Raw genomic sequence first — 18,587 nt, forward strand, 5'->3', positions numbered from 1 at the left:
GTTTGATTTGTGAGTCATCCATTCTCATCCCCCTCTTACATTACTCTATCAAACCATGAAGTCTACTAGAAATATATGATACTTGGAGAATGGAATATAACAATTATATATATTTCTTACAAACAACTATTTAGAGAATGAATATAACTATGAAGACAATCAGAGTCAATATTCTAACCTCATTTTTTTAACAAAATAAATCAGTTTCTATTCCAAAAATTAATAAAAAAAAAAAAGAATAACTACTACAAATCCAATTCAGTGCAAGGGTAAACAACAAGATCAACTTTTGGCCAAAAGGAATGAATCATCAAGCAAATGGGAGTTTGTAGCCATGCTGACCCTATTTTGTTAGTTGTCACAAACAGTTACTAAAGTGTGATGTTGTGAGTTTCAGTTCAATCAAATCTGTTGCACGACAATTGTGAGGCCATTTATATTAAGTATTAATTAATAATCTATAGCATCCTTGAAATTTTAAAGCTATCATAAAAAAAAATCTATCAAAGAGTTTTAAGTTATTAAATTTAAATATATCATCCATCTATACTCTATAGGTCCACTACTTAGCAGTGTTGATAATGATATGTGACAAAACATACATGCCATTTCAGTATCAGCCATGCCCAATGTCATCAAATTGAACAGCACTAGAGTTTCATTGTTTTTTCCCATTTCGATTGTTGACATAGCAAATGATCTAGTGTTCCACCACATCATCACCACATTACCAACTTAATACTTAACAAATGGACAGAGTGCAGATGAATTATATACTTGAAACTATACAACTTCATACAGATTCTTTAAAGATCATACAAAGAAGCTGCACCTATAAACCACCATTGGCAGAACTGCTAATTCTTAAAAGGGGGATGGCATAATAAGCTACTTCCCTTAAACTCAACACAATCTTTGTGGTATCATTGTTTATGTTTAGATCAATGAGGTGTCAGTATACTTCATTATTAATATTCATACATGGAAAATGATTAAAACGATATGACTTCCAAAACACTGGTTATGGTTTTTCATGTGGAGTGAATGTGCCAACCAACATTGGCAGAGAAGAAACCCATTTGAACAGCTTATTATGGACCTGGATGATCTTGATCTATTGATGATCATTTCCTTGCACTTGTTGTAACCTCTAGTTTACATAAAATGACCAAAAATTTCTCATGTCTTGAACTTCTGTCTGATCTTTCCAACACCTTCCTTGCAATCTTCTACTATCCTCCGAGTCTGATCCCCGACAAAACAGCTGAACTCAGAGGCATTTTCCTGGACACCATCCACTGAGTATTTAGCTTTAGCAGCTAAATTTTTCCAAAGATCCAGTACCTGTGTGGAAGCAGCTAAAGCCTGTTGTTTCAAAATTGTAATTAAAGATAGAATCTTTTCGGCCACTTTCTCAATTGTAGCAGAAGATCTGAATCTTAATTCAGCTGCCATTGATTTGAGATTCTTAACCAAGCTTTCGCCTCTTTCAAACGTTGGTTCAACTGGAGACTGCTCCAATGCTGTTACAGTGAAAGCTTTATTTTGTAAACCTCCATTAACAACATCAATTAAATGCCCCTTCCAACTTATTCTAGCTTCTTCAAGTACTTTGGCATACTCCCTAACTCTTTTGGCCTCCTCCTCTGCCCAGGATCTGATGAAAATGCAACATAAATAATTTCAAACCATGCACAGAAATATATCATTTAAAGGAGAATAAAAGGAACTTTTGCTAGCAGTTGTCCCAGTCGTCAAGCCTGACAAAGCTCATAAATTGGGATGACCCTAGAAGCCTGGAACTTAATTGTTTGGGCAAACGAATTGAAACAAACTCATGACATGAACATGTATATAGTGAGGGACTGCCGGGTTGAGCATTTAGCCTTGTTAGCTTGAATCATCTCGGGGATGTGTTGCCTGTAATTTGATAGATCATATTTAATGTGTTGCAAGTGATAAGAAAGCTTTTTCTATGACTTTCCAACAAAAACTAACTCGAGAGTTTTTCTATATCAACTCTTGACACCGAGCTAGCTTTTGTCATGTTGATCTCCAGTCTAGAAGATAACATGGGGTTGATAGTCAATTTTTCATAGTTTTAGTTGCAGAGAATAATTATATCTGTACTCCTAACAGGGGCAGAATTCTATGTGCTTGAGAGAATGAAATGTAATTTTCCACTTGGGGCGTTCAGTTGAATCATCTAATGTGGTGTGGCCTTTGCTTGTATAATCAATTAGTATTATTGATATATGCATAATTTTACATGACCACATTTATTTACTAAAAAAATGTTAGCTCTCTGGTTACGGAACATCACCCCACAAACTAGGTGGCCCTGGAGTTTGTTGTGCTTAGAGACCTTGTCATAGGGAAGGCCAGCTAAGCCATGAAAAAACATGGTAGCTTCGGATTGCATTGCGCCCAACCCATTGACATCCCTTGCTAATCCCCCTCTCCCTAACTGTCCACCTCACCATCAGACATCATGGTAGTACAGTATAGTATGCTTCCTTCTCCTAGGGTGATATCATTCATACTATATGTTCAGGTAGCTTGCACTTAGTTAAGGTAGCTTTCTGCCACTTAGTCAATGATTGAGTTGGGAAACGCTCTCATACAGCTAACAAAGCTATACTATAACAATCAAATTGCTATTTTGACCATTTTGAATACCTACGAGCTATTGGAGCAAAAGGTAAAGTCGTCACCTTAGCGACCTCTCTAGGATGGCTCCACATTCTTTGGAAGGGGATAAATCATGAGGACATTTGCCCTAGTGCAGCGGCCCTTTACACATGGAGGACAAACGCCTAGCGAGACATTTTGCAGCCACTGGGAATTGACCCCAAGACCTATTGCAGCAACCCAACTACGCCAACCCATGGGGGCAAATACCTACGAGCTATTGTTCCATAAGAGGATGAAACTCTATACAGATTAATTGACACTTTATCGGAAAGGTGAAATACAATGAAAATATCACCTCTCTCCAAAGGTTAGTTAGTAGATCTACTTGCCAAATCTAGGTCCTTGAATAGAATATATTTATAATAAGCTGGATTTCCTTTATATCTTTAAACTAGCTTAAGGGAGAGTATTAGGGACCTAATTGTAGATACCACAATTTAGGATGCAAAGTGTAAGTTACAATAATGAATACAAGTATAGGGAGGGAGGGCCACTCATGAATTCAAATAGCAACCGAATGTCTGAATTCAAATTGACTTTCCTGCTGGATTTTTTTTCTCATAGGTGTGTGCAGTAGTTAAATTTTACTGAAAATTATATATTACATGCCAAGGAACCTTAATTAAAAGTACAAAGTCCTCTCAAAGACTAAACTAATGGTTTTTCTATAAACCGCATATTCTAGTACCTAGGTTCTTTGCATTCCACAAATTATTCATAGATACATCAAGTATATAAATAATGAATTGAGAATTCTCAATCATTGAAACAATTACAAGGAAGAAAGGTTAGCCATAACCCACAAATATTATCAACAAAAAATGTTCGTATTAATCTTGATTCTCAAGTACTAGAAACCTTTGCAACATACTACCACATGTAAATGGGAAAATGAGATTGACTTTCTATGATGAGATATGGGTGTAGCTGATATACGCCCCATATGGAGCTAAAAAAAGGATCCATTTTTTTATACATCTTTAGCAACCTACATGAGATTCTTTAGCCTTTTAAGATTATCAGCAATGTTTTAGGACAAGTGCTTTGGTTCAATTAAATTCTTAGTTTGCAAAGCCTCATTAGTAACGTGCTAGAAAGCATTACATAGGTTATGTAGCAAGACAAAATATCTTTAGAGAACCACAGAGAAGAGAATAGAGTATTAAAGTACCTTGCTAAGTGCATAGCTTTCCTCTCAACTTCCAGCTCATATTGCAACTGAGCAATAACATGATTTTGGCTTTCTGCCTCTTGTCTAAGTTTGTTGATCTTATCCCTCTCAAAAGATATCTCCAGCTTGTTACTCATGAGACTCTGTAATTGCTCTTCCAACTCATGCCTTAACCTGGAAAGGACTTCCATTTCAGATTCAACAGCAGCATGCTCCTTGATTTGAGAATTATGTTCATCCTCCCTTTCAGTCTTTAATCTATCTAATTCAACCTTCACTTCTTCTGCTAATATCTCTAAAGCCTTTGCTTTCTCCTTTTCCTTGGTAAGTTCTTTCTCAAAATTTGCATTAAGATCATTTTCAAGTTGAGCTACCAAAGCAGCATGTGCATTCACAGCAGTTTCAGCCAATGATTCAGCTTGAATCCGAGCAAGCTCCTCATTGACCACCTCTGCCGCATCACCTGTTGCAAGTGCAATAGCAGCTTGTGCCTTCGTGACAGGTTTATCAGGTTGAAATAGTCTTGTGCGACCTATTCATTAATCAAGTAGGGCAGTTAATTTCTGGCAACCTAGTATATTATATATAAACAGAAAACCAGGCAAATTTTACCAAATGCAAGAGCAGAAATTCCTTGCTCGCCAGAAGATAGATCAGCCACCAAAGCTGGCCAAGCATCTGGATTAATCTTATGAATATCTATATAACCAGAGCATTGGTATAGGTCCTGATCATAAAAAGATATCATGAGAGTGTAAAGAACTGATGCTTAATCTCCAAACAAGGCCAAGAATAAGTGACCTAAGGACTTTTTTGCTTTACATTTTGGTCAACTTGTGGAAGTTGCCTTCTTTCAACAGCCATCTTCCAGCTTATGAGATCTAGACGTGACACAGGCCTAATATGGAACGTGTTTGATCAAAAGGTGTCACGGATGCTAGCTGCAAAAGGAAAAATAAAGACATGAGGAGACATGTTACCCTTCAGGCAAGAAAAGAACAGAATCTTGCTGATTGCTGGAGTGACCCAAATCCATCAAAGAAAGCTTGCTAGAGATTAGCCCAGCCTCTGCCAAGCCTGTCCCAAGAAACAAGGCATAAAGGAGAGGATATGAGACTGATGAACCATACAAGTCGCATCATGTTATAATTAGTTGCTCATGCTCTAAAATTCATACCTTGAATATAAGGAAAATCTGGGTCTTCTTGTGTAACATCATCAAATGCAAGTTCAGTTATGTTCTCTATGTACATAGCTGGATAAATCTTTGAAAGTGTAGTCCTGTTTTAGGAAAATCAGGAACTTAATATACATACTGCAGCATGACTCCCTATGAATATTACATTTTAGATTTTAAAAAAAAAAACCAAAGGATAACATCTAAATAATCTTATCTAAGAAGTAAGCTGGACCTATTTGGTTTTCAAGTATATTGAATAAAGTTCTGGTTTCAGTTTCACTAGCCATCAATATAGATGTTAACACTTGTGTACATGAGATTATTAAGAAAATAAAACAGGCTTAGAAACCCTAAAAACTAAGGCCGCATTTGGTTTGTAAATTTTCTATTTTCATTTTCTGAGAAAATAAAAAACATTGTCTGGTTGACAATTTCCACATTTGTTTTCTAGAAAAGGAGATATCATTTTATGGGAAAATAGAGAATGTCTAAAAGTCATTTTCTAAGAAATGGAAATACGCGCGTTTTTTAAAAAATAAAAATAGAAACCAAACACTCTCTGAGTAACTCAAACAAAGCAAACCAGCAAGCTATTAGCAACTCAACCTCCAAACCAAATTAAAATTGGAAAGGATTTAATATCCAGTGAAAAAGTGAATAGAAGGGTCCAAATAGGTGACATCATTAATCGTACAGATTGTGACCCATGCATTTTGATCACTTTCTAAAAAAAAGGATTAGTCAGATACACAGAAATAAACAGCAAAGCCTGATGTAGGTTAGTTGGAAAACAACTGAATTATACCTGGAAAGATTACTGCTGGCAATAACTAACCAACGAGCATACTCACGACGAGTACATACAGCTTCTGGCTGAACATCAGCCTCAATAACCTACAATATTCAACTGAGTGTGATAGATAACTATGGTAGTCCTATAAGAGAGAACAGATATGCACATACTAAAAAATTTCAGCTTTTCTACAGTGATAAATGGAAAACTTATCTTGTTTTGTCCCAAGCAAGATTAACATATAAATAACTAAATAAAAGTTCCTGACACTTGACCATTTACGCCAATATAACATTATCCTTCAAGAAATTATAAACACGTGATTTAGGATAATTGCAAAATCAAAGTCTTATAGAAGAGAATGATGATAAATATAGTGAAGAAATCTACACAGGTCTGTTTGCACGAGGCTTTCTTTCTTCATCAGATCAAGAATCGCACTCGCTCCTCAGCCCACATCTACCCATAAATTATTCAACTCATGCTTGTTCTCTTCCTTACACATGCTTGCATGATACCTAGAGTTCCTTGATCCGGTTGAGACAAATATGCCTACATGTTTCACCACCTTTGCCTGCCCTTACCAAATCCGGAGTCGATGTCCACCAAAGCGTGGTCCTTCAACTTCAAATAATGGCCATTGGCAGCAATCCCTTGTCTTAATACTGCTACAGATATAACACCTCCTTGACTTTGTTTCTGCTACTGTATTTTGTCGGCAACTCCTGTCATTCATTGATTTCCCAGTGGTCCTGTGTTGAAATGCCAGTTCTTCAATTACATCAAAGTCCTTTCCTACCACTCCCCTCCCAACTTTTCTGAGCTCCATGACCACCACCTTAAAGATTAAATTGGGAAAATTTTGTCTCCTGTGTTGCTCTATCAAAGTCAACTAAAATACCTAACATCAAAGTTGCTCATTCCTGAATCAGACAGTAATTTGGGGGAGGATAATCGCTCGAATACATGTCCTACTTTGGGAGGCGATTGACCTAGTCTTCTAAGCTCATTGAGATCTGGACACAAGCATGAGATCTGTATACTTTGATTATTTGATATTTCTTGTGCTTATGAGGGAATTGGGAATCAACCAAGTTAGGCAAGAATTGAAGTGTTGATCCGGTTTCAATTTGAAAATTCAAACACAACCAGCAAACAAACTAATGTATCATCTAAGAATCTGCAAGTGTCAATCTAATTTCATTTGAAAATTTGAACACGACCAGGAAACAAACTAATGCTAAATTGTGTAAATAATTAGCAAGTGTTAATCTGATTTCAGTTGAAAAATCAAACACAACTAGGAATCTAAGTAAATAGATGAGGATTTGATTGGCTATCTGAAATAAAGGAGATTTGGAAGAATTGTGTTGAAAGCTCAGTAATTGAACCATTCCAACTCAAATTTTCCAAACCTTCAACGAGTAGTGTCGCAAACAATGGAGAGAAAGGAGTGTCAGTGCTTTTTGATCCTACTAGCTGGCAAGTGTAAGTCTATTGTTTAATGGAACACAAGAAAACAAAGTTTTGAAGAAGGAGAGGTTAAGTCAAGAAACTATCAACTATTAACAATAATAAAGTTTTATTAACATTATTTAAGTTATACGATTATCAATCATATTTGATTAGTATCAATGCTAATTTTTATTGCTAATATAATTGTTATTATTTATTTATCTTGTTGTAATGATATTACTTATATATAACAACAACCAAATTTTATCCTACTATGCTATGGATCCTCCTAGCCATTGGATTCTATCCCTTACTATATCATCATTTATATTTAAATAAATTTTATCATGTTTTATCATTGTTAACCAAATCTTTTTAAATTTTTCTCGTTAATGTGTGTATTTGTCATAATTTCACCTCGTGCCTGGAACATTTATTGGTCATTTAAGTACATATTCGTACCACCAAATAAAGAATGATATTACTTATACAATTTAGTTATTATCAATAATTTTAATTTTATATCATAATACTTATAATGGTTGATATTAATTGATTCTAAATACCTAATTATCCAAAAATTTGGTGTTATTGCTCCTAAATATTTTCTTTACCAATTCCAAAGAAATGAATACATTTGATAACTCGGTTTTTGGAAAATCCTAAATTTTTTACCACCATCTTTAAGTGATCCTAGTATTAAATATATTTGTAACAATATGGGATTTTATATATTATTAAACCACTTTGGTAGGAAATGTTGGGAATCAATTTGTAACTTCTAAATGCCTACATGTAAATATACAAATCAAGATTTGAAATCTCAAGCTTTACAATTTTCATACCATGCCAGAGGACCAACATATGATAATGACAGATAGGAGATGGACAGAGAATAGAGATATTAATTTTATTTTTATTTTTTTTTTTATTTTTTTTACCAATTCCAATAACAACAACCAAACTTTATCCCACTAGGTGAGGTTAACTATATGGATCTTTTTACGTCATTGAACTCTATCTCATATTATATCATCATTTATACTTAAATAAATTTTATCTTGTTATATTGTTGTTAACCAAGTCTTTTTTAGTCTTTCTCTTCCTTGTTTAATATGTGTATTTGTCATAGTTTCACATCGCCTAACTAGAGCATTTATTGGTCATCTAAGTATATGCCCGTACCATCTTAAATGTGTCTTTCGAAGTTTTCCCTCAATAGATGCAACTCCGACTTTCTCTCTAATGTTTTCATTTCTTATTCTGTCCATCCTCGTATGTCCATACATCCACCTTAACACCCCAACATCTCTGCAACTCTCATTTTCTGCTCATGTGCTTGAGTCAAACCCCAACATCTCTACAACTCTAATTTTCTGCTCATGTGCTTGAGTCACACCCCAACATTCAATTCCATATAACATAACAGGTTTAACTGCGATTTTGTAAAATTTTCCTTTTAAGTTTTAGAGATACTTTACGGTCACATAAAACACCCAATGCTCTTCTCCATTTCAACTATCCTGTTTGTATTATATGTACTCCATCGTTTTGCAAAAATGAACTTCAATATTTAAAGCTCTTGGTTCCGGACAACTCATCATCTTACATCTAATAGTACTAAATTTAAATTCTATATATCGTGTCTTTATTCTACTAAGCCTAAAACCTTTTCCTTCTAATGTTTCTCTCAAAATTCTAATTTAGCATTTACTCCTTCACGTGTTTCATCTACCAAAACAATATCATCTGCAAACAACATGCACCACGGTACTATGTCTTGAATGTGTGTAGTGAGTTCGTCCATAATTAGTGTAGACTTAGAGCTAATCTTTAATGTAACCTTATCTTTATTAAAAATAATTCAGTTATTCCGCCTAAAGTGTTTACTCTGGTAGTTACATCCTCATACATATCCTTAATTAGTTCAATATATGTTACGCTAACACTTCTCTTTTTTAAAATTCTCCATATAATTTCTCTTGGAACTCTATCATAAGCTTTTTCTAAATCAATGAATATCATATGTATTTTGTTTTTGGTGTCGATATTTTTCAATTAGTTATCTGAGAAGATGAATAACTTCTATTGTCGACCTTCCCGACATAAACCCAAATTGATTTTCGATCACCATGGTATTCTTCCTTAATCTTTTTTCTATTACTTTCTCCCAAAGTTTCATGATATGACTCATTAGTTTAATACCTCTATAGTTTGCACAATTTTATATATCTCCCTTATTCTTATATAAGGAAACTAAAGTACTTATCCTCCCTTGATCAGACTTTTTTTCATTTTCAATATCATATTCAATATTTTTTTTAAAAATAATTTATACAATTTTTTATCTTTTATTATTTTTAAATTTATTTTTTTTAATTTTTTATAATTTATTTTTAAAATTTAAATAATTTACCAATTTAAATCATTTAAATAATTTTTTTAAAAAAAAAAATTACCAATTCCAAAGAAGAATGAATATATATAATAGCAAGGTTTTTGAAAAATCCTAGATTCTTTACCATTAGCTCTTTAAGTGGTCCTAGTATTAAATATATTTATAACAATATGAGATTTTATACATTATTAAACAACTCTAAGAGGAAATATTGTGACTCTATTTGTAACTTTAAAGTGTCTACATGGAAATATAGAAATCAAGCTTTGAAATCTCAAGCACCATGCTAGGGCACCAACATATGATGTTGATGATGGATTGGAGATGGAGAGGGAGAGAGAATAGAGATGGATAAGAAAAATAAGAACAAAACTACATATCTAGGGATAATATTTATATCATTTTATACCATAATTTTTATCCCCCATTGAAAAGGTACAGTTTTGGCACCATGTTGTTTTACATTTACCATGCTTTGACATGCATGGAAGCATGACAAAATAAATTTAGATGTGTTTTATTTATTTAATACCATTTTAATTTAGATTATATATAAAAATAATAGTATAGCAATTAGATAGTCAATTGAATTAAATTTTATCTTATTATAATGTAAAGTTTCTTCATGTGTTAAAGCCTATCAAAACAAATTCAAATGTGATTTGCACAATCTAATTTTATGATATTTTCGCGAACATCTCACATTTTACATTTCTAACATCATGAACCATAGCCGACCCCACCTAGTGGAATAAGGGTTGATTGTTGTTGTCGTCGTCTATCATAATGGACCTTAGTTAAATATTCTTACACTAAAGATATGAAAAATATAATACAAGGAAAATCCATGTAGGTCCTAATCTGAGCGCATTGCTGGAGGAGATTGCACAAGTGTATCACTAGTCACCTAATCTCCTAATAAAAATTACAAATCACCATGATATCCACATGTCATACTATGGCCTACTTGGAGCCAATACCACACCTAACTGTAAAATTGCCCAGCTATGAACTTTAGTACATAGAATGTAATTGTTAAGATGTTGCATTTTCATGCGGCAAGTATATTTATATAAAATCAATGGCAGCAAGGAGGTTAAAAGGGATTCTTCCGCTTAAAAATTAACAAGAGTTGTTGCATAATTGAAACCTGAAAGTTTCTTAGATAGACTGGTAGCAAAAAAATAGTCTACTTTCAGTAGATGTTATTGTTTAGAATGTCCATGTGCATGTATGTGTCTGACTATATTAGGTTTGCAGGATTCTAGCATAGTTTACTTTTTTTCATCCTGTATGGAACTTGGATAGTCTAGCACATTTTCTCATAGGATCATAAGACCTTAAAGCCAAGACAATCATAAGGATCATAGATGGAAAGTAAAAAAAACTTCATGGCGTGTTGAGATCCTATCATGAAAAGTAAAGAGTTAAAGTATCCTTACAATACTTAAATACAGTATTTTTCAACAAATAGACCAATGTTGTCATTAGGACATAGAATTTCTAACTAATTCAATAAATAGCAACAGAAATAAAAAAAAAAACTAGTTATTACCTTTAGAAATTGCAATGCTGCTAAAGCTTGCCCCTGAACCTGATCAACTAATGGAGGAACCAAAACTTTTCCAATGGGTATTTGGTGAGTTGCAGATATGTGACACGGAGCAGGTATTCCAGAATGAGAAGATTGTTTATTAAGTGGTGAATCAGGAGATAAGGTTCCATTTTGATTTACAGATTTTAAATCGGATTCTATTTGACCTAGCTCTTCTAATACAGTTACAGAATGGATGGCACGTGATTGAGAATCAATTAAATCTTCTGAAGAATTAACACTATCGTTCTGAAGCAGCAGACTGTCAGTGTCACGAAAATCTAAATTGAAAGATGTTTCTGGAGAAGCATTTTCAATGGGGTTGGATGATGGCAGATCTAAAGTGAAAGATTCAGGACTGTGCATCTTGTTCTCTCCAAAAGCTTGGTCCTCTGTGAAAGACCGTGGGATCACTACCAAATCCTGGGAGCCAACTTGGCTAACTAAATTTTCCTCTGAAGCAGCGTCAAACTGGCTCTCAGATCCAACAAACTGATCAAATGGGACTTCAAAATTTGAGTTTTCTGCAGCTTTGATGCTTCCTTCATAATGATCATCTGTACAAACAATATCAGATTGAACTAAATCATCATGTGTCATAGTTCTGAGCATATTCACATCATTTCCTGTCACTGAGTTCTGAGTCTCAGATAAGGTGGCGGCATCAAAATCTTTTATAATCTCCTTACTAGGTGGAACACCAGCACCAGCAGCATTTGTAGGAAAATCAGCTGTACTGGTATTAAATCCATCAGGTAAAGGACTATCATTAATTTCTTCTACTACTTCAGTATTATCTTGATCAAATGTTCTCTCAGTAGCATCACCGTCAACTTGGGTTGATTTAGCATGTATAAATGTAGCTTCAGTGTCAACATCTCCATTATGTAAAACATCCAATCTGCTCTTTGTTGCTTCTCCACTAATTTCTGGGAGGAAGTCCTGGATAACACTTAATATTAGTGTTTACAGATTTACTATGTTTTCTTTATGAACTAAAGCCACATTATTGTAGAACTGTCTTACTCGATCAACATTCTCATCGACATCACTGGATATGAAGCTTTCCTGATCTGTTGTTACTGGTTCCATCTCTCGGTTGACTCCTGTTGAAACTCTAATCAAAGCATGCACTTTGATTGGCTATATGTGTTTGCAAAAATACTATATGGTTCTCGAATAGCTGAAAGTATTTGACAAATTCTTAAATGCATAACGTTCAAGTAACAATAGCTGTCTCACAACTAAAGAGAGGTTACCAAATTTTTAAGGTGTCTATTCTAAATGAAAAATAATGTTAGAAACATAAGTTGTTTTGATCAATTGAACATACCATGTGCACGCTTACTATAAATTGATAGTGCTGCAAATGTAACTCCAGCAACAAAAAGTAGTCCAGCAAGTGCAGCTCCTAGCATACCTGGAAGTGCACTTCTACAAGTGTTTCAACAGACTCAAAATTGATAAGAAAATGTAGAATAGTTCTAATACAATCTCAATAGCAGGAAACAATCAGTTTGATTAAGAACTTTAAAAACCAAATGCTATAGTTTTTTTGTTGGCTATCAACAACCCAGTTCTATTCTGAAAATATTTTGCCTAGTTCAATTACACAAAATCAAGATCATCTTCATATGATTTGGTAGATTAAAGGAAGACATATCATGTTAGATTAGGCAGAATTTGTTTACCAGGGAAATCAAGATTATCAACATATTCTTTTTCTTATTGGTGCTAGCAAGTTATTTACCCATGAGAAAGGTGACTTCATCAGAATAAACTAAATATTTCCTCATAATCACTTTTTGAGAAAAATCAACAAAGAATTGCAAGCATATGTGAAAAGACAATAAATTACTGCACAAGCTGTTCCAACAATTGTTATACAGAATTCCTTAAAATTGAGAGGCTCCATCATAACTAAGAACACACCCCTACACTAGCACTTGTGATTTCTATTTTTTTTTTTTTCATGCCTTTTCTTTTGAACTAATATTATAGGACAAAAATCAAAAGTGTGACCCTTCATTACAGAATTGCCATGAGGGCATCCCTTTTATTTTATGGATCAAGCGGGTGTCTCAAGATGTCTCACCCAGTATTTTCTTCCAAATTTATACTTCAAAGCTCGCTGCACCTTTACTCGGCCACCTAAAAATAGTAGAACGATCATCTAGCCAAGAAAATGCGTGCCTCTAAGCAAACTCATGTAGCAATTTTAAGTGCAGTTTTGGTAAAAAATGCTACATTAAGTTGTAAATTTTAAAAATATATATACCAAAAAATCTGTACAAAAAAAAAAGAAAAATGATATGAATTCTACCATAAAGTTTTTAAAGCTGTTACATTGTTTTAAAATTTAAAAAATAATAATAATAAAAAATGTATTCCTTTTCCATTCTAAACCAATTTAGGGTCATGTAGAACGTAGAAGTTTTGTTCAACAGTGCTACTCTTCTATGCATTCTCCAAATGTAATAGTCATGTGCATTCTTTTCCAATTTTAACTAATTCTTTAAATTCACAAACATCTACTCCTGTGTTCCATGTACCCTCTAGGGCCATTATATGCCTTGGTTCTCCAATTTTAGAACAGTTTAAAACCAATTGGTCTTAAATTTCTCTAAATTGAAAAAGGATCCTCTTATGTGTTCCCTAAAACCTCTAGAGTCGCTATATATCTTCCTTTTCTAAGGGTAATTTCGGTTCATATAGAAGTGCTACATGCACCCAGAGCGATTAAATTCATAAACAAGCACTTTTACATGTTCCCTAGATCCTCTAAAGTCACTATATGTCTTCCTTTTCCAATTTAAATAAGTTCAAAGATATATATCAGGTATCTTCAAAATTGTTACATGGAGCTAAACTGCTCTAAAATCACAAGCATAAACTCCTATGTGTTCCATAGACCCTCTAAATTTGCTATAAGTCTTCCTTTTATAATTTAGACCAGTTTAAGACTATGTAGTAGTTTTAAGACTATGTAGACTTAACATCTCTAACTCATAAACAATCACTATATGTATTCCTTTTCCAATTATCAGGTTTGTTCAAAATTGTTGTTACATGGAGCTAAACTGCTCTAAAATCACAAGCATACACTCCTATGCATTCCAAAGACCTTCTAAATTTGCTATATGTTTTATTTTTATAATTTAGATCAGTTTAAGACTTAGTAGTTTTGAACAAAATGTTATACGGACTTAACATCTCTAAATTCATAAACAAGCACCCCTATGCATTCCCTAAACGTTATATATTCTGAATTCATTATATTCATTTCTTTGTAAATTTAGACCAATTTAATTGCACATAAAACTTTTGAACAAAATTGGCTGAAAAGACCTAAATTACTCTAAATTTGCAAACAAGTACTATTGTGCATTCCTTATACCCTTTGGAGTCATTATATGCGTTCTTTTTATATTTGGAACATTTAGATCCATGTAGTAGTTTTGGACAATATTGGTACATAGACCTAAATTGCTCTAAATTTAGAAACAATCCCTAGACCCTCTGAATTTTCTATATGCCTTCTTTAAATTCATAAACAAACACTTTATGAGTCTGTATGTATTCTCTGAGTCCTATAAAAGTGCAAAATTCATTACTCTTCATATTTATACAATTTTACGAAAACTACTGCCTAGACGTAAAAGGGTTATATTTCACATAAATTAAAGTTATAGAGTTAAAAAATTTCCCATTGCATATATATTGAAATTACAGAGTTACAATTTTCCTCCTTCCACATATATCAAAGTTATAAAGTTTTAATTTTCTCCTTACACATATATCAAAGTATAATTTTTTTATGCACATATATCATATAATTACAATTTTCTACTTTACACATAAATAAAAGTTGCAAAACTACACTTTTCCTCTCTATCATTATTATTCTACAATCAAGTGATTATTCGACAATAAACCATAACTTCACCTAATTGACAACTTGCGGAAGAAACTACACTTGGACAACTTATTTTTAGTAAATGATAGTCATGTTAATGGTGTAGTCGAGAGTGCATAGTATGTAAACGGAACTCTAAAACCCAGCCTTGTGAGACTTACTAAGTCATTTGAAGAGGTGAAGCATCTTGCTTCACAATCCCACCTCCAAAAACTAAAAGGCATTTCACTTTAATTTATTTCTATAACTGTGTTAAGCACAACACTTCTAGAGCCATCATGGGAAATCTTGTCTATATAGAACAGAAAGACATCTAACCCTGCAGAACTAACACATTAAATTTTCATAGTATGTATAATAAGAAAAGGATCATATATTTAAAACTTGGGACAATTTAGGGTCATATAGCAATTTTGTTCAAAACTACTAGATAGACCTAATCTTCTCCAAATTCACAAACATGCACTCTTATGCATTATATTGTAGAAAAGAACTTTTGAACGAACAAAGGATTTCAAATATATACATGAAAAAAGAGAAGAAATAAAAATAAAAATAGCTAAAGAAAAATGTCAGTATAAATCGGAAAAAAAGGAGAGACTTCTGCCAATGATAGAGAGCCAAAGTGGCATTTGTTGGTTCGACGAAATTTCTAACCTAGCATAACTTCACCAACACTCTTATGCATTCTCCGGACCCAATGGAGAAGAAACATGAGTGTCGAGATCTGCTTATTTTGATATTTCTTCAAGATTTATATGGTAAAAAATTTTCTTTGAATGAACAAAGGCTTCAAAATGTATACATGAAAATGGAGAAGAAATTTAAAAAAAAAACTGAAGAAAACCTACAGTGTAGATAGATTAGAGAAAAAAGGAGAGAGGTCTGCCAATGACAAAGAGACAAAGCAACATTTGCTAGTTCGGTGGAATTAAAGGGTTGCAGTAATATTAGGGTGTCCTTTGATGAATTGAGCAGGATATAGATCGGAAGACAACTTATTCGATTTTATTTGGCCAAGCAAATGAGGGTTGGCAATTTACATAAAGTGGGGCATCCTAGGGCGTTCGTATGATGATAAATCAAAAAGGCACCTTTTTTTTAGTTGGAACAAGGTATCCATCTTACGCCGACTAATCCGAGTGACCGGTCTGGCCCCACATAAGTTTCCCACTAGTCATCAGGATAAATTGGGAAATGCTCGCAGCGGATGGCCCATCAACCTAGCATTCTTAGGTCAACCGTCCATTAAGGAAAATTCATCCTTGAATTCGCCGAAGCTGAGACTCGATTCTTACATACCTAGTAAACTAAAAAGGCACCCCTTGATGATTCTATTAAAATGGAGCTTCCTTTTGATGTTTGCCTAATATTATAACCTCAATTTTTTTTTCCATGTCCCCTCCATTTATGTTGATTACTAGAAGAAACACATGTTGATTTTTTTTCATTTCTCACTAATTGTCATTCTTAATGTACCTCTTTTTTAAATTACATATGTGGGATCGTATCTGATCTTCAATTGACTAATGTCGTTAATTAATATTTTAAACCGAAATAAGAAAATAAGGGTCAACAAGTAACCAATTAAGTGAGAATTCATCAAAAAAATTCAAAGCAAAAAATGTGTTTCCAAAAGCTAAGAGGCATGATTAAATACATTCCTTACTATGTGAGTAGTACATGTCTAGAACTTAGCTTCAGCTATGCCAGTAACAAGTTCCATAAAAGAAATTGTCCATCAACTGATTCATATTTAACCAAAAGTCCTTATGTTCTAAAGCATGAAAGAAAATAAGTAATGTATACATGCCACATTTTACCAAAACGAGGTTGACATTTATGTGGTTCCTATTCAAGGGGGCAAAGAGGCAAAAAGAAGATTTTTGAGGGATAGAAAGGAAGAGAGAGGGAGGAATTTCCTTTGTCTCATAAGGAGAGGAACAAAATTTAACCCTTTAATTTTGTCATTAAAATTCCTAAGACACGTAGGGTTTAACCTATCTTTGCAATACTTTTCCTTTCTCTCCTCTGGAACACCGAAAGTGGAGAAAAGAGATCCAAATTTCCCTTTTCTCTTTAATTAGTTGTTACAATTCCACTAAAGTAGAAAAGCGAAATGATTCCATTCCCCCTAATGGGAAAAACAAGTTCACAGATCCCAAATGCCTCATGGGAAAGTGTAAACTCCACTCCCTACGAAGACGATCCCATAGCATCTCACACGAGTATGAATTTGTTTACGAAAAACAGCTCACCTTCCAATTTCTCCTTTCCCGAGGAGGCACTCCCACCGTTCCCTGCAGCGGACCAACCAGCGAAGTAATCCGGCGACCCACCGTCAGAGCCACTCCAAGCTCCCCGATTCCTTTGGCCCCCGGAAGCAGCCGCAGACCGAAGGCGACGGCCAAACGGAGGGAACCGCGTACGGAGGAGGAGGAAGAGGCGCGGCGGGGTTCGGCATCTGAGGTTGACCTTCAGATGTAGAGCATTGGGGGACGTAGGGCGGCACAGCAACGGCATGATCGAGCGCGGGACGAGGATTCCTAGGGTTTCCGATTGGGAAGCGTAGCAGCGGAAAGGTCGAGGAGGAGAATAAGAGGAAGAGGAAGAGGAAGAGGAAGGCGAATGGGAATGGTCAGAAAAGGATAGGCGAGATCGCGAGTGGTTGTAACGGCACCCGGGCTACGGCGGCAGTAGCAGCAGTCAGCCGAGAAACAGCGACATATGCCAACTGCCAGCCACACACGGTTTTCCCGTATATACCTAGAACTCTTAATTCGCATTTATTTCGGCAACTTACTTGACCCGTTTCATTATTATTCGTTTCTTTAGTAAATGGCACCTACACTACACCTGTAGAGATTTTTTTTTTTTCTTTCATAATACCTTATGCTTTCGTGATGGTTGTTAGTACTAGATAAAGTTGGTATTATAGGAGATAAAGTAAGAAAAAAGTTTTTTTTATTGGTCAATTATAGTTTTTTATTTATCTTTTTATAGATGGTTGTGAGGCTAATAGGCTATTGGGATGACGAATTCTACCTTTATTATTATTGTAGAGAATTTTTTTTTTTTTAAATAGAACGTGTATCTATGGAATGTTGGGGTTCTGGACTGCCCTTCACGAGCGTTTCCCCATTTATCCTTAGCGGTTAGTGAAAAATTTATGTGGGATTGGATCGAACGTCTCAAGTTTAATGTTATTTGGTTCATCATTTTTTATCATTATTCATTTCACATACTCAAATTTTAAAATGCAATAGTGTGGCATGTTTTTGAAATACCTCTACTTTTGGTGGTAAAAGACGAATACGTTCGCCCTCAGTGCCCCCGCCAATTCATCTTAGGACCAACACGGAGGAGGTAAATCACGGACGACTATA

The 18,587-nt window shown here is 34.3% G+C and overlaps 1 protein-coding gene across 2 annotated transcripts; it reads right to left on the reverse strand.

Annotated features, from left to right (window-relative positions):
* Window positions 1–774: 774 nt before the first annotated feature.
* LOC122022462 lies at window positions 775–17,959 on the reverse strand. 2 transcript variants are annotated; one of them, XM_042580481.1, is made up of 11 exons: window positions 17,460–17,959; window positions 12,619–12,705; window positions 12,312–12,391; window positions 11,247–12,227; window positions 5,851–5,939; window positions 5,043–5,146; window positions 4,846–4,942; window positions 4,688–4,763; window positions 4,478–4,592; window positions 3,866–4,397; window positions 775–1,657 (listed from the first exon to the last, which is right to left on the reverse strand). In XM_042580481.1, exons 1-11 carry the CDS (start codon window positions 17,722–17,724, stop codon window positions 1,180–1,182), a joined length of 2,904 nt encoding a protein of 967 aa, XP_042436415.1. In that variant the 5' UTR covers window positions 17,725–17,959; the 3' UTR covers window positions 775–1,179. The 2 variants fall into 2 exon arrangements, with proteins under 2 accessions (XP_042436415.1, XP_042436416.1); XM_042580482.1 differs by having other exon boundaries at window positions 12,312–12,468; window positions 17,460–17,958.
* Window positions 17,960–18,587: the final 628 nt, after the last annotated feature.

This window comes from Zingiber officinale, chromosome 9B, assembly GCF_018446385.1.
Source record: "Zingiber officinale cultivar Zhangliang chromosome 9B, Zo_v1.1, whole genome shotgun sequence".
Classification (NCBI taxonomy): domain Eukaryota; kingdom Viridiplantae; phylum Streptophyta; class Magnoliopsida; order Zingiberales; family Zingiberaceae; genus Zingiber; species Zingiber officinale.

What these genes read in the sequence shown, in the direction of transcription:
- LOC122022462 (XM_042580481.1), bottom strand. Translation starts at nt 17,724, where the DNA reads ATGCCGTTGCTGTGCCGCCCTACGTCCCCCAATGCTCTACATCTGAAG. An exon ending in TTCCACAAGTTGACCAAAAT is followed by an intron (nt 4,593 to 4,687) that starts GTAAAGCAAAAA and finishes TTTTATGATCAG; the next exon opens with GACCTATACCAATGCTCTGG. An exon ending in AAAGCTATGCACTTAGCAAG is followed by an intron (nt 1,658 to 3,865) that starts GTACTTTAATAC and finishes CATTTTCATCAG; the next exon opens with ATCCTGGGCAGAGGAGGAGG.